The 12,121-nt window shown below is 38.8% G+C and overlaps 1 protein-coding gene across 1 annotated transcript in view; it reads left to right on the plus strand.

Annotated features, from left to right (window-relative positions):
* Window positions 1–6,776, plus strand: part of IRF4 (interferon regulatory factor 4) — a 34,349-nt gene extending 27,573 nt beyond the window's left edge. The window contains 2 exon segments of the mRNA XM_067467517.1: window positions 1,525–1,637; window positions 3,788–6,776. Of these exon segments, the coding sequence (XP_067323618.1) occupies window positions 1,525–1,637; window positions 3,788–3,931 (257 nt within the window). The 3' untranslated portion in view covers window positions 3,932–6,776.
* The last annotated feature ends 5,345 nt before the right edge of the window (window positions 6,777–12,121 follow it).

Consider the following 12,121-nt stretch of genomic DNA (forward strand, 5'->3'; position numbering starts at 1 on the left):
CTTGACATGAAGTCTATTTGTGTTTGACTCTGGGGGTGGTACTCATCTCCATTTCTAAGCTGAAGAATCGGCATTGTCTATAGACACCTCCAAGGCCAGTATGCCTGCATGGAGCACAATTACCTTCCCGCCAGAGCAGTACCTATTGATCAACTCACATTTACATGTTTTCAAACTGCTAGGTTGGCAGAAGCTGGGGCTGACAACGGGAGCTCACGCTGCTCCCCGAATTCAAAATGCCGACCTTTTTGTCAACAAGTTCAGGAGCTCAGCAGTTTAACACACTGCTTCACTGGGAGTTTCTCTAAGACGACTAGCTCAAGATAATGAACTGCTTAATTTAAAGCCCTCATCTGCTTCTTGAATAAGTCTAATGCGCATATTGTTCATCATGGCAATATCTGATCTGATGAGGCATATAAAGATTTATAGTATAGAAAAGCTTACATAAATAGAATAGACCAAATAAATAAGACCCCAAGCTATTGTTTTGGTCAGTTTGTCTGTGTTCATAGTTTATCTCAGGGGTCCACAAACTTTTTAAGCGGAGGGCCAGGTCACAGTCCCTCAAACTGTTGGAGGGCCGGATTATAATTTGAAAAATAAAACATGAATTCCTGTGCACACTGCACATATCTTATTTGTAGTGTAATAAACACTTAAAAACAATACAATAATTAAAATGAGGAACAATGTTAACAAATATAAACTTATTAATATTTCAATGGGAAATGTGGGCCTGCTTTTGGCTGATGAGATAGGATTGTTGTTGTTGTTATGTGCTTTCAAGTCGTTTCAGAATTAGGTTGACCCTGAGCGAGGGCCGGGTAAATGACCTTGGAGGGCCGCATCCGGCCCCCGGGCCTTAGTTTGAGGACCCCTGGTTTATCTGATTACTAGATTTTATTTTTGTAACAATCCTTATCATCACAAAATAATTAATTCAATAATTTAGGATGATTCTCTTTGCTAAATATTGAATTCAGTTCTAGGAAAAGGACAGGATATAAATTACATACACAGGTAGTACCCAAGTTATGAATAAGATAGGTTCTGTAGGATTGTTCTTAAGTTGAATTCGTGTGTAAGTCGGAACAGATACATTCTTTAAGTGTAACCCCAGATAGATAGATAGATAGATAGATAGATAGATAGACAGACAGATAGATAGATGTGTATGTATAATTTAAATAGCATAGGGAAGGGTTAACATCCCTGTGGTGTTTGTTTTGCTGTCTACCCCTGTTCAGAAGATTTCATCTCACTTTCTGTCCCCATGATAATTGGATTATGAAAAAAATGGCTTGTTGTGGAAAACGATTGGTGATAAAGTTTCTGAGGAGACCCCTTTCCCCCATGATATCTATTTCAGGGGTAAATTTCTCTTCCAATGAATAGATTTCTCTCATTTCCTGTTGTCTCAGCCCCATTCTTAATTATCGTTTGTAAGTCGGGTGTTTATAACTCAGGGACTACCTGTATATAATTTGAAGATAGCTTGATGATCTTTTGTTGGCTTTCCAGAACTGCAAGCCTATGCTCACCACAGGCAGCCTTTGCCTCGATACCAGATTGTTTTATGTTTTGGAGAGGAATTTCCAGATCCACAAAGGCAGAGAAAACAAATTACTGCCCATGTAAGTATAGACTGCTTGGTTTACTTAAATATAGGGCAAATATTATTATTATTAAAGGGATTGTAGGAAAATGTTAATCTCAGGTGACTGCCTACAATTGAGCTTTATACAAACTTTAAATAATACATTTTTAAAGACTGAAAAATTGACTAAGGGCAATTCTACACTGCCCTATATCCCAGGATCTGATCTCAGGTTATCTGTTTTTATCCCAGATTATATGCAATGGAGGCTCATATAAAGCAGATAATTTGGGACCAGATCCTACGATGTAGGGAAGTGTAGATCCAGCCTAATTTAAACAATTGAATGAACGTTTAAGTGCTGAATTTACTTAAAATAATCATTTTGATTAGGGGAGCCTTTCTGATATACTGTATTTCCTCAATTCATTCTGATAGCTGTAACAATGAGGGAGAAAGGAGCCCTTGAAGTTTCCTTGTTGGGACAATTACTTAACGAAAAAGTAATGAAAAGAAATGTTATATTTTTATAGTTACGATATAGACTCCTTATGATATTTTAGAAACACTTTGGAAACAATTCACCACCACCTCCCAATATAGTAATGAAATTGAAACATTGTTTTCTTTGATCACACAGGCCTAATATCTAATTTATTTACCGCAAATACTCAAGTATAAGCCAAATTTTTCAGCTCTTCTTTAGGCTGAAAAAACCCCTTTGGCTTATACTCTTTTCAAAGTTATTTATTATTTTACTCTGTTGTTGTTGTTGTTGTTATTATTACATTTATCATTTTACTCTATTGTTATTATTACATGTATTACATTTATTATTTTTATTTATTATTATTATTATTATTATTATTATTGCATTCATTATTTTACTCTATTATTATTATATTTCCATTTTTTACTCTATTACTATTTTTATTACATTTATTATTTTACTCTCTATTATTATTGGAAAGATACGTCAGCACATTTACATTAAGGAAGTTAGAATAATGGTTTAATCAGAGTTAGTATTATCTTACATTACATTTTTATGTAAATATTCGAAAACATTTAACCTACTGATGCCTCAAGTAATGTAATTTTATTGGTATCTATTTTTATTTTGAAATTTACCAGTAGCAGCTGCTTTTCCCACCCTTGCCTTATACTTGAGTTATTACATTTTCCCAGTTTGTTGTGGGAAAATTAGGTGCCTCGGTTTATATTCAGGATGGCTTATACTATTTATATACTACTTTCGTGACCATATCTCTCCCCATGAACCAACCCGGGCCCTTCAATCTTCGGGGGAGGCCCTCTTTTTGCCCCTGCCAATCTCACAAGCTCGTCTTGTGGGCACAAGGGAGAGAGCCTTCTCCTCTGTGGCTCCTCAACTCTGGAACTCATTACCTGGAGAGATCAGGAAAGCCCCTACACTAGAACCTTTAAAAAGAACCTTAAAACCTGGCTCTTCCGCTGCGCCTTTGGCGAGTAGGTGCACAACACGACACTATTGCTCCCCTCAATGCTTCTGTCACTGGAGTACGTGCCCCCCCTCCCCAAATGGGAAGTTTAGTTTCACAACCCTGTGTATCTTTATGAGCTCCCTGCAAATAATTTGCTCCTATTTTTATCTCATTAGAGTTTTAACATTTTATCCTGTATATATGGCCCGCCCAATGTTCACTGCGACTATGTTTTTTTTGTTTATTGTAATGCTATTTTGATATTGTGTTTTTTCTTTTCTTTTTTCTTTTTTCCATGTAATTTCAATGATGTTGCTTGTTTATGTTTTGGTTTTATTTGATGTAATATGTTGATCGGGCTTGGCCTCATGTAAGCCGCTTTGAGTCCCCATTGGGGAGATGGTGGCAGGGTATAAATAATAATAATAATAATAATAATAATAATAATAATAATTACAGTAATTTAAATGTAAATGTTCTAAGAAATCCAATGTATTTTACTCAGAAGTAAGTCCTTTAGCCTTCAATGGGCTGGTTCCAGACTGATACTTGGAAGGAGAACATGCTACTCAGTTTGAACACTTTCAGCAAATTCCTTTGAAAAGGAAAATGTTTCTATTATTCTCGGTTTGGGTAACTGATGTCACCCTGTTTATAACATTTTCTATGAATGAATTGGAAAATCTTGACAAATGTCTAACTAAGTTTTCTTTCTGTTGTTAAGGTTGAGCCAATGTTTGCAAGGCATCTATACTACTTTGCACAGCAAAACACTGGACCTGTCCTAAGAGGCTATGATATCTCAGAGCAAGTCCCTCCTCCAGAAGATTATCACCGATCTATCCACCATTCAGCTGTTCAGGAATAAGCACATGATGAACCCTGTACTTGTAGTGCCAAGGAGAATATAGACATGTTACAAGAGTCTTTTGATCACAACTAAAGGATGTATGTCAGCAGTTGAATTTTCCCTAGGAAGCAAAAGTCAACAATCTTTGAGGAATTGACACAGAAAAGCTGAAAAATATTCTACAACAGATATGGGTCTCCCTGGCCTTTTATTTTTGGGGAATCCTGGATTGCAAATGCCACTGATCAAGAGTTTGTGTAAAAACTGACAAAATTGCTGAAATGTTTACATATTTCAAGTTGTGGACTGTGTCTTGTAGAGCTACTTTCAGATTTCCTAGTTATTTATTTGATGAAAAATCTCAGGGTACAAATAGTTAGACAAATTGCTAGCTTGCTGAATTTTGTGGCTCTCCCAAAATACATATAATGCATTGAAGTTTTATTATTTTGAAAATTTTATAACAATGCTATTTTAATGTTTTTTGTAGAATTCAATGAATGTTGCAATGTACAGTCTTATATATATATAAAAGGACTATAACTCCTTGCATTTCCCTCATTACTTCTACAGCATATGTTGTTGCTAGTGCTGCTGTTTAGAAACATCCCCAGGATCTATCAAGATTGTTATTAGGGTAAATATTATTATATAATGTGGTGGAAGTTCCTTCTTTGGAGGCTTTTAAACAGAGGCTGGATGGCCATCTGTCGGGGGTGCTTTGGTTACGATTTTCCTGCTTCATGGCAGGGGCTTGGACTGGTGGCCCACAAGGTCTCTTCTGACTCTAGGATTCAATGATTCTATAATATGGATTATGAAGTTGGTCCTATGTCAAACAAACCATACTTAAGAATAACCACAGTTTAGGGTTTGAATGCAAAATAATCTGTGGTTAACTCAAAACTTCCAGTCTCACAACAAGAACTAGCAAGAAAAAGTATGCAAGCTCGCCTAGGCTCTATCCTTCAAGATAACTCTAGGATTTTATGATTTTATAGTATTATTTACACCATTCTATAGCATTTATCTCAATTTAAAATTAGTAAGCAATTGTCTCTCCTATAGACCTTTATAGATTCTGAGTACACAAACATGGGATTGAACAGGCACCTTCAAAAATGTAACCAAAGACACATCTTCCATAAGTTGTGCAAAAGATCTAAGTCAGTGGTTCTCAACCTGTGGGTCCCCAGATGTTTTGCCCGTCAACTTCCAGAAATCCTAACAGCTGGTAAACTGGCTGGGATTTCTGGGAGTTGTAGGCCAAAACACCTTGAGAACCACCAACCTAAGTGAAGCTCTATGTAAAGATTTATGAACTTCTTTCAAGTTAAAGCAATTTAACCTGAGAACGAAGGCCCCACCTACACTGCCATTATAATGCAGATTGGACGCATTATAAGGTCAGTGTAGACCAGGCATGGGCAAACCTTTTTACCCTGGGGCCGCCTTGTGGGCCCGGCTGCATTATAATGGCAGTGTAGATAGGGCCTCAGAAAATAGTTTGGACTAATTAAAACTGGGTTTATTGATTCTATTGCAAATTGCCAAAAAGATATACATGATATTGACAGAAATGGCTCTAATCAAGAACAGAATTAAGTGCACTTAAGTAACCCTGCGCTAACTTGTGACCACAAGCATTTTTCTGTTATTGTTTTATTATTCAAAGTAAAGGAATACATGGAATTATAAGTTCTATTGAATGGACAAAGTGTAGCTTTCCAGATGTTGGATTAGAGCTCTCCACAGCCCTAAACAATAGTCCATACCAAGGGATACTGGGTATAACAGTTCAACAATATCTGGAGGGCTGTACTTTGCTCACCACTGATACAGATGTTGTACTTGAATTTCTAATCTGGGACAAATTGTATATATAAAGGGTTAGACAAGTGGCACTAGGCTCCTGAATTTACACATCTTAAAGATGCATAATGTATCAGGATATAATCTCCATTTTCTCCTCCCAAGAAGGCAGTTTGTATAAATATTCTACATTAACTAGACACTTTTTGCTATCATATAAAATCCAGAAACAATTGTGTGTGGCAATGACCCCTTATGCTAGAGATCACTTTTGCAAGGGCGGAAAAGAGGGAAAGGCAGTGAGCTGCTTCCTGAATGACAGAATAGACGAGGGGTCCTCAAACTAGGCCTGTGGGCCAAATGCGGTCCTCTAAGGTCTTACCTGGCCCTTGCTCAGGGTCTGCCCTTGCTAAGTCTGAAACGACTTGAAAGCACACAATAACAACAATCCTATCTCATCAGCCAAAAGTAGGCCCACACTTCCCAATGAAATACTAATACGTTTAAATTTGTTAAAATTGTTCATCATTTTAATTATTGTATGGTTTTTAAGTGTCTTTTGCACTACAAGTAAGATATGTGCAGTGTGCATAGGAATTCATTCATGCTTTTTTTTCCAAATTATAATCCAGCCTTCCAACAGTTTGAGGGACTGTGGCCTGGCCCTCTGTGTAAAAAGTTTGAGGACCCCTGGAATAGACCCTAACCACATCTATAATCACTAGCAAAAGGTGCCCAAAGTGTTGTGCAATGGGTAGAAGGTTGGTAGACTACTGACTATACTCAGTATTTATGAACAGTCAGAATAATGACTTCAGTTTCCTAACAAATCGGGTCATCATTCTGACTGCTAGCTCAGTATACTGGTGTTAACTACCTTGATGCCTGCCTTGGATTATTTCATTATTTCTCATTATTCACAATGAACATAAAAATAAAATAGGTTTTTAAATAAAAAACTGACAAATCCTCAATGTGCCATAAATTGTATTTCCCCCCTAAAACTGGATGTATGCATTGTTTTATTGTTTGAAAGAAAGTATTGTTAAATAAAGAGAGTTTAAAAAAAACAAAAACAAACAAACACCCTATAATGTTCTCCAGCTTGTCTCAAGAACTTTATTAGGTAAATTTAAAGGTTTCCCCTTGACATTAAGTCTAGTTGTGTCCAACTCTGGGAGGTGGTGCTCATCTCCATGTCTAAGCCAAAGAGCCCGCGTTGTCCGTAGATGCCTCCAAGGTCATGTGGCCAGCCTGACGTGTGCATGAAGCACTGTTACCTTCCTGCTGGAGTGGTACTTATTGATCTAGTCACATTTGCATGTCTTCGAACTACTAGGTTGGTAGAAGCTGGGGCTAATAGCGGGAGCTCGTCCTGCTCCCAAGATTTGAACTGTTGACCTTTTGGTCAGCAAGTTCAGCAGATCAGTGGTTTAACCTGCTGCACCACTGGGGGCTGCTTTATTAGAAATTTATTAGCAGTATAAAATGTTATAATTGCAAATAACACCATGAGGTCAGCTTTCTTCTTCTTACTGAACTCTGGCCTTCAACTCCCAGAAATTTTAACAGCTGGTAAATTGGCTGGGGTTTCTGGGTGTTATAAGTCAAAACACTTGGGGAGCCACGAGAACCATTTCCATAGGCAGAAGTGGGAAATATGCAGCACTCCAGAAGTTACTGGATTGCAAATTTTATCATTCCTCACTGTTAAAATGTAAGGTGGCTACAGTTGCGGAGACTTTCAATCCAAAGAACTTGATGGGCATATTTTGCATACCCCTGATTTAGGTCAATGAAGTATATACTTCTTTCTCCCCCTGAACGATATGCATACAATTCAACTGTCCCAATCTGGCAGGGACAGTCCCTGTTAACCACCTCTATCTTGCCCCAGTTTCTCTCTCTTCCCCCCAATTTCCCTCTTTATTATTATTCTTGAGTTGCTTCAGTTCTTGCAAACTGTGTTTGCAAGTACAAAAGTAGATTGAATTCAACCTCATGGGAGTTGGGTGTTGGTGGGAAAACTGGAATCTTGCCCTTCCCAGTAAACTCAAGCAAAAACAAGTCATGGCAGCATCTCATGACCTGTGTGGATTTCCTTAATGGGAACTTCTGCAGTTTTGACCACATTCTGATGCTGCTTGGCTACACATGCCCAAGTTTTCATTTGTGAAATACAGAAAGATATCTACTGTATATACTAATATATAAGTCTAGAAATGTAAGTCAAACCTGAGTTGACTGTCATGGCTCAATGTAAGTAATATTCGAGAAATGAACAATTTCTCTGAGTAGAGTGGCCCCTTCTAGAGTGCCATATAAAATCCAGATTTTCTGTTTTGAACTGGATTATATGACAGTATAGACTCAGGAGCCCCCGGTGGCGCAGTGGGTTAAACCCCTGTGCCGGCAGAACTGAAGACTGACAGGTTGCAGGTTCAAATCTGGGGAGAAGCGGATGAGCTCCCTCTATCAGGTTCAGCTCTTCATGCGGGGACATGAGAGAAACCTCCCACAAAGATGATAAAAACATCAAATCATCCGGGCGTCCCCTGGGCAACATCCTTGCAGATGGCCAATTCTCTCACACCAGCAGCGACTTGCAGTTTCTCAAGTCGCTCCTGACATGACAAAAAAAAAAATCCAGTTCAAAGCAGATAATATGGATTATCTGCTTTTTTGTAATTTTATTAAAGTTTTGTTGAAAATAAAGAAAGTTTGAGAAAGTGATTTTGTTTACATTGAAAGTGGGAGAACATTTTCATTTATAGAAAAGTAGGAAAGAAGAAAAGAGAGAGAGAGAAGAAAAAATAAAAATGAAAGTAAAAATAAAAATAGGAATAAAAAGTGTTTGTTGTCTTTCTTCTCTTTTTCTATTTAAAGTTTTTTTTTGTTATACCTTTAACTATAAAAAGAAAGAAAATCATATCGAAAGTGTAGGAACAAAGTCCAAATAGGAAAGTGGGAAACAAAGAAAAAGAACCACATAATAAGAAAAAGAAGGAAAAAAGAGAAATAAGGTACGAGATTATCTGTGGGGATTATTTGCTTTGATAATCTGGATTATATGGCAGTGTAGAAGGGGTCTTAGTTCCTCCTGAGAAAGCTTTAAAGAAACATGACTCCCTACTCACTTTGCTGCTGAGCCCCCGGGGACGAAATGGGTTAAACCCTTGTGCCGGCAGGACTGAAGACCAAGAGGTCGGAGGTTTGAATTCGGGGAGAGCATGGATGAGCTCCCTCTGTCAGCTCCAGCTCCCTATGCAGGGACATGAGAGAAGCCTCCCACAAGGATGGTAAAACATCAAAACATCCAGGCATCCCCTGGGCAACGCCCTTGCAGACAGCCAATTTTCTCACATCAGAAGCGACTTGCAGTTTCTCAAGTCACTCCTGACATGAAAAAAAAAATGCTGCTTCTGGTCTTTTTGAATGAAATGGCAGTGGCGTTCAGAGGTGTTTGCTCCACTCTGTGGAATTATCATTGACTTATCCATGGGTCATATCAAAAGTCGTAATGTTGTCCCCAAATCTTGCCCTTGACTTGTATATGAGGTCGACATATATGTATACACAGTATATGTGCTACAAAATCCAGCTCTGGCTAGTTCAGTGTTCCCTTGTGAGCAGTTCTAGGAGGTTTTGGCTACCCAGGCTAAACGTCACCACATTTTAAATCAACAGATTGATAGAACGAATGAAGAGATTCACTTGGCCTTTCAGAGGTGCAGACAAAGGTTGTTTACATCAGCATTTGTCACAGGAATGGAGGTGGGGAAACACCATCGTGTCTCATCAAACAGCGTTCAGGAAAAAGAAAACCACTGCCCACAGATTACTAGTTAGAGCGACAGCCTTTACATACTGTAAATGTCCTTTAAAAGAAGAGGCAAATCAGCTCAATTTTCCTTGTGACGTTGTGTTAAAAATCTTGCCAAACAGTTTATCTCAACCCTTTCGTATGCTGTTTTGTTGAAATGAGCCTTTAAATCCAGTTGCGTTCATTAAGTTTTATCCAAGGCCCCTTCCAGACAGATCCTATATGTTTATCCCATATTATCTGTCAGTGGGGACTCATATAATCCAATTTAAAGCAGAAAACCTGGGATATAGGGCCTGTCTGGAAGGGCCCCAAGGCTGTACATCCCAAAAGGACCTGCAGCTTCAACACCTTCTCTCAATACATTTATTAACAGGCAATTCAGTACTTTATAGAGAGATCATCTTGCTTATTTATTTTAAATTGTACATTGCAGGCCAAATGGTTTTAAGATTAAAAGAGTATGTAAAAGCCTAGTTTTCGAGTGAGGGTCCTGGCGGGCAGGTGTGGGGCTGAAAGAAGCCCTTTGCAGGGCTTCTACCAGCTGTGTGCCTCCTCTCCTTTCGGCACAGCAACCAGACACTCGCTGGAACACCTCAGCAAGCGAGAGTCCAAAAGTGGCAGGCTCAAACCCAGAACCTCAATCAATGGTTGACACCAAATGAGAGACTCCCTCCTGGGCACACAGAAGACTGGGCAACTTGGTAGGTGCTGAACAGACTGCGCTCTGGCACCACGAGATGCAGAGCCAACCTCAAGAAATGGGGCTACAAAGTGGAATCCACGACATGCCAGTGTGGAGAAGAGCAAACCACTGACCACCTGCTGCAATGCAACCTGAGACCTGCTACATGCACAATGGAGGACCTTCTTGCGGCAACACCAGAGGCACTCCAAGTGGCCAGATACTGGTCAAAGGACATTTAATCAACTACCAAGCTTGCAAACTTTGTGTTTTGTTTGTCTGATTGTTTGTTTGTTTAAAATGCAATGCAAACGTTTCCCCAGGTTTTTTGTGTGTGGTAAAATTAGGTTCCTCGGCTTATATTCAAGTTGGCTTATACTTGAGATATATGGTATTAACTCTAAAACAAACACAATGCTGTGGATATTACAGAAAGTATGGGAAAAACATCCTTCCTTCAGTTCTTTTTGACAAAAACAAGTTTAGCTTAGCTTACCAATGTTATTTTCTACGTTAAATGATATCAGTCACTCCCTAAAAACTTCAGTAGCTGTTCATTTTTGTAAAAAGGGAGAAATCGAGAAAATCAAGGTTTTAGCTCAGTGGTTCCCAATCTGTCCTCCGTGGACCACCAGTGGTCCCCAAGAACGAAAATATGGTCCGCGGTCTCACTATTACTACACCACTCTCACTAAACCATGAAGTAATGACAGCAACTGGTCTTACAAAACCCTCTTATAGTGCCGAGGCAATGCGGTTGTTGGGAGGGTAGAGGCTGACTACTCATGAAAGATTACTACTACCAAATTAACTCTAGATTATTAAATATGGTTTTCTGTGGGCGAGCAGATGGTGACTACTGGATGGCATACGTTCTGCATCAGAAACTAGAGCTGATGTGCCATTTTCCTAATCAGCACCTCAAATAACCAAACTGAATTTAAAGTTGTCCAAAAACTGATTGGTAACGCTTTTGGTACTAATGTTGGAGAGTGGTCCCTGGTCAAGTGGCCCCTGCTCAAAACGTTTTAGTTACAAGTAGCATTGATTCCCCCCCCCCCCCCAAAAAAAATCATTCTTGTATTAATGGCCTACAGGATGAAAAAAAAGCTGATAGTCCAAGCCTAAAATAGCCCTTTTTATTACATCATTTATATTTCCCCTTTTCATGCTTGATCAAGAACTTGATCATGGGTTACGATTTCCCCCGCCCACTAAGAGCTCTGTGGAAGTTAGGAAAACAATAAAAGAAACTTTGAATGACAGCGTGCAGCGAACTGTTAAAATTATTTCACAAGTGTGTGGGAAAAGAAATGACTTACAATGGACAATCAGGTGATATAATTTGAAGACTGATTAGGAGTCTACATTGCCACATAATCCAGTTTAAAGCAGATAATCTGGATTTTATATGGCAGTATAGGTGAGACCTTAAAAGATCCTCTCTCTTTCATACCACGTTAGGTGCAACCAAAAGAAAACCATCAAATCACGACAATATTTTTGTGATCACCTGCAATCGGATTTCAGGAGGCATGTTTTTTTCATTTAACACTCATAGAACGACTTATCTATGCTGGAAGTGAAGATGTAAAACATGTTGCCAAGCCCAGATGGAGTAGACCCACTGAATCAATGGGATTGGCATAAATGCCAATTTACTATTCAGTGGGTCCACATCTGCTGAGAATAATGATGGCATTTAAATCTCATCTTACTCACTTCAAAATAAACCTCATAGCGCTTAACTCTTGGATGGAAAAATACAGGCAAGCATTTCAATTCATTAATTCTTTGGACTTCTCCCAAGATTTCTAATTATTGACTCTGCTGGTTATGGCTGATGGGATCTCCACCATTTAGAAAGCCACGTGTTGACCGCGCCTGA

This window comes from Anolis sagrei, chromosome 4 (genome assembly GCF_037176765.1).
Source record: "Anolis sagrei isolate rAnoSag1 chromosome 4, rAnoSag1.mat, whole genome shotgun sequence".
NCBI lineage: Eukaryota > Metazoa > Chordata > Lepidosauria > Squamata > Dactyloidae > Anolis > Anolis sagrei.